Below are 3,777 nucleotides of genomic sequence, written 5' to 3' on the forward strand. Positions count from 1 at the left end.
TGCAATCTATGCTCAGAAGGCCAAAAGCCAAACTGTTGCCCCAGTGTAATGAGGTGCCCTCACTATCAAACTGCATTAATAATGGTACTCTTCTGCTTTGTTAAAGAATTACTGGTAATTAGAACTGTGGCACTTGTATTATCTTTTGCACCAGATGCCATGCTTTGCTTTCCTTTAAGGGAATGGTGCTCTGCTTTCTTGAGTTATTCTACAAAAACAGTTACTTCCATTAATTTAATTGGGACTGCTGAAGCTAATCATTGCAATATAGTATTGCAAGGGGCCTGAGCCTATATCACCTGCATTTACTCAATCAGAGTACATCACTGCTGGTCAATACAAAATTGCCAAGTAACGTAACCTGCACTCCTCTGAGATGAAATCCAAGTACCTGGAGAAAATTCACATGAGGGGGAAGAACATGAAATATCCACACAGAGAATGCCCAAGTCATTAAACAAACCAGGGCCTCCTACCACTCTGAGACAGCGGCACTAGACACTGCACCACCATACTGTCCATTACATACTCATAAAATCCTCGACTTGGAAAAATAAAATTCTTTGATTACAAGAAATTGATGATGAAATCAGTTTTCAATATTGCCATGATGTATGTTTCTTCCTGCCATTATTAATCATATGAAGAAACACAAGGTTATAAGGCATTTTTCGACCAGGAAGACTGTAGATGAGTATAACTAGACCTACCAGGATTTAAACCCAAGACCCGGGCTGTAACAAGTGTTGCTCTTGATTCATTTATGAAAGAGATCAATTTAATTGTGTCATATAATGATCCTTCTGACAAATGATTTATTTACAGTAAAAATTGATGTCCTTATTTTTCATAATTTAAAATGGTATGAAAATGACTTCTATAAGATTAATTTGTCACTTAAATTTCTTTTAATCTGTGAAATGCATCCAAATAAAGACATTAATTTAGCCTCTAGATAAATTAGGTGAAGAAATGAATCAAATAAAAATTACCTTAGCTGCAGTTAATCAATACAAGTGATTCTCTGAATTAATTCTTTCAAAAAGAATGATTATTACTGAAAGGCACGCTTTCTTCTTATAAACAGTGGGATACAAGAAGAAAGCAAGTTTGCCAAAATGTACAGGGCTATTACAAAACAACATGTAGGTGCAACTGCTAGTCTGCTACAATTGTAATAACTGCCTATATTCTCCATTTCTGTATGTATACCTACTTTAGGCACTTGTGAGGTTAAATCTACAGCTCACCAAGAATAGCGACCTGAGGAAGGAACTAGACTACCTCCGCAAGGAGCGTAGTCATGTTGAGCAGCTCTATAAGAAGATGGAGAAGGTGACATATAGGGGTCTCCTTTGGGCAACAGAGAATGATCTAAGTTCCTCTTTCTCACTTTCATGATGTCTGCTTCTGCAGGACCAGCAAGATTTTTGCAAGGAGATCAGTCATGGGATTGACATGTCTGCTTCAGCTTTTGTGGAAAGGTAAACATCTCTGCATAAGGTTGAACAGCAGACAAGTAGGTTAGTAGCTCATCTTTACTTTTCATGGTAGGACAAAAGCACAAAATAGCTTGGTGGTTCTGAGAGAGAAGGACATGAAACACCAAATCCAACACAGTGCTGACATTGAAAATTTGAAACGCACCATCAAGCACGACCGTAGCCTGAAGGACTTCATGCGTGTAAAGTTAGACAACCAGCGTGGGGAAGGTGAGTGACATATCATGGCTTAGAGTCCATCTCCTGACAGTCACCCACGAGACTCACCAGCCCATGTCTTTGTTCCTTGTAGGCATTGACTTGGCTGATGGGAAGACACCTGAATCCTGGGAGGACACTATGGAGACATATGAGGAGGCTCTTCAGAAGATTCAGGCAGTCACTGGAGAGAGGCGCACAGAAGACCTGGTCAGGAAATTGAGAGAAGGTAAAAACAGGCCTTGGCTTTTCAATGGTGAAAAGTGATACTTCCCCATTATATCCTCCTGACTCTTCCTCCTTGTCTTCTAGTGGAAGAAAGGAACTTTGCGCTCTTCAATTACGTGAATGAACAGAACAGTGAAATTGAGAGGCTCCAGGAACAAACAGAGGAGGTGATACTATCCTTCTTTTTCCAAGTTACATTTGTTGGCTGGGCTAAATTATTTGGTGTGCTTTTAGTGACCATGTCTTTTGTGATCAGATCAAGAAGGAGATGGCACTTTTCCGCAGTCAGGGCCTTGATCATGAGGATGATTACGAGCTTACAGTGAAAGACATCAAGATGAAGCTGGCCCGGGCTACTCAGCAAGCAGAGAAATATGGGCAGTGGGCACAAGAGATGGAAAAGATACAGGATCAGCTGAAAATAGGTTTGGGATGCAAGGATGGACTAATGAATTACAGAAATGAGCTATGATAGAATCTTGAATCTTAAGAAAGATAAATGGTCCAGAGGAGTGTAGCATTGACATAGATTGGTGAGAGGAGCTAATTTGTGTTGAATAAATAATAGGGTACAGACTGGAGAAATGACTCACATAAAGTAGACAGAGGAGTGCACAAGTGATAGAAGTCTTGGGTGAAACAAAAAGGTGCAGGACTAGTAGTTTATCAGGAATAAATGGAGGAGTTTAGCAGAGACAGAGACTTCAATTATACTGGATGAGTGGAATATACTTTAACAGGTTAACCTGAAATATTGATTAAAGGCAGTAACATGAATTGGCTAGACATGGACAGGAGGAGGTGTGGACAATAAATGTGAACTATAATGTAGATGGTTCAGATTAGACGTTAGACATATAGACGAGAGAGAGAGCTAAAGCTGCCTTGCAAATTATTTATTTAATCTATTTTAAAATGCAAGTCATGAAATACAAACAGTTAACAGCTTCAGAAAGATGATTAAATGCTTATACTTTATCTATAATTAACCCTTTGGATCTTGAGCAAAGCATAGTAATCACTGTGCTGAACTTTTTTCTGTTTAAATTGATGATAATCATTTCCCATTAAACAAATACTAAGAAATGCTTGAAATATTGTTAAGTAACATTAACCAGAATATAAAAAATGCTTTCCAATGTATGAAAGTCAGCATGGGCCAAAAAATGAAAATTTAACAATACTGTATGACCCTTATATCGAGGATTACTCTAGATACTGCCCAAAAGAATAAAGTCACTAAAAATCACTTCCTTCAACCTTAACAATTCTAGAAGGTCACAACAGAATGAATGCTTTTTTGCCTTGATATTGGAAAATATGGTTACTGCAGCATAATATTGCCAGTATACACTGATCAGCTACATTAAAATCACCTACATAATATTGTGTAGGTTCCTCTTGTGCTACCAAAACAGCTCTGACCCATTAAGGCATGGACTCCACAAGATCTCTGATGGTGTCCTGTGGTATCTATCACCAAGACAATAGCAGCTGATTCTTTAAGTCCTGCAAGTTGCAAGGTGGGGCCTCCATGGATTGGACTTGTTTTTCCAGCACTTCACACAGTTGCTTGATTGGGCTGAGATCTCTGGAATTTTGAGACCAAGTCAGTACTTTAAACTCCTTATCATATTCCATTCCTGAACAATTTTTGTAGCATGGCATGGCACATTATCCTGCTGAAATGAGTGCTGTAAATAGGCCACTGCCACCAGGTAGTACTGTTGCTATGAAAGGGTGTACATGGTCTGCAACAATCTTTAGGAAGGTGGTATGTATCAAAGTAGTATCCACATGAACATTATAATATTAAAACAATCCAGACGTGGACAGGCCATTCAGCTCA

The 3,777-nt window shown here is 38.8% G+C and overlaps 1 protein-coding gene across 1 annotated transcript; it reads left to right on the top strand.

The window, feature by feature from the left end:
- The first annotated feature begins 1,408 nt into the window (after nt 1–1,408).
- On the top strand, nt 1,409–2,727 carry LOC120539600 (coiled-coil domain-containing protein 114-like). The gene is made up of 5 exons (XM_039769848.1): nt 1,409–1,484; nt 1,555–1,712; nt 1,795–1,929; nt 2,013–2,095; nt 2,185–2,727. The coding sequence occupies exons 1-5, from the start codon at nt 1,459–1,461 to the stop codon at nt 2,398–2,400; spliced, it is 618 nt and encodes a 205-aa protein (XP_039625782.1). The 5' UTR covers nt 1,409–1,458; the 3' UTR covers nt 2,401–2,727.
- The last annotated feature ends 1,050 nt before the right edge of the window (nt 2,728–3,777 follow it).

Source organism: Polypterus senegalus, chromosome 11 (assembly GCF_016835505.1).
Source record: "Polypterus senegalus isolate Bchr_013 chromosome 11, ASM1683550v1, whole genome shotgun sequence".
Classification (NCBI taxonomy): domain Eukaryota; kingdom Metazoa; phylum Chordata; class Cladistia; order Polypteriformes; family Polypteridae; genus Polypterus; species Polypterus senegalus.

What these genes read in the sequence shown, in the direction of transcription:
- LOC120539600 (XM_039769848.1), top strand. Translation starts at nt 1,459, where the DNA reads ATGTCTGCTTCAGCTTTTGTGGAAAG. An exon ending in GCTTCAGCTTTTGTGGAAAG is followed by an intron (nt 1,485 to 1,554) that starts GTAAACATCTCT and finishes TTTTCATGGTAG; the next exon opens with GACAAAAGCACAAAATAGCT. An exon ending in AGACAACCAGCGTGGGGAAG is followed by an intron (nt 1,713 to 1,794) that starts GTGAGTGACATA and finishes TGTTCCTTGTAG; the next exon opens with GCATTGACTTGGCTGATGGG.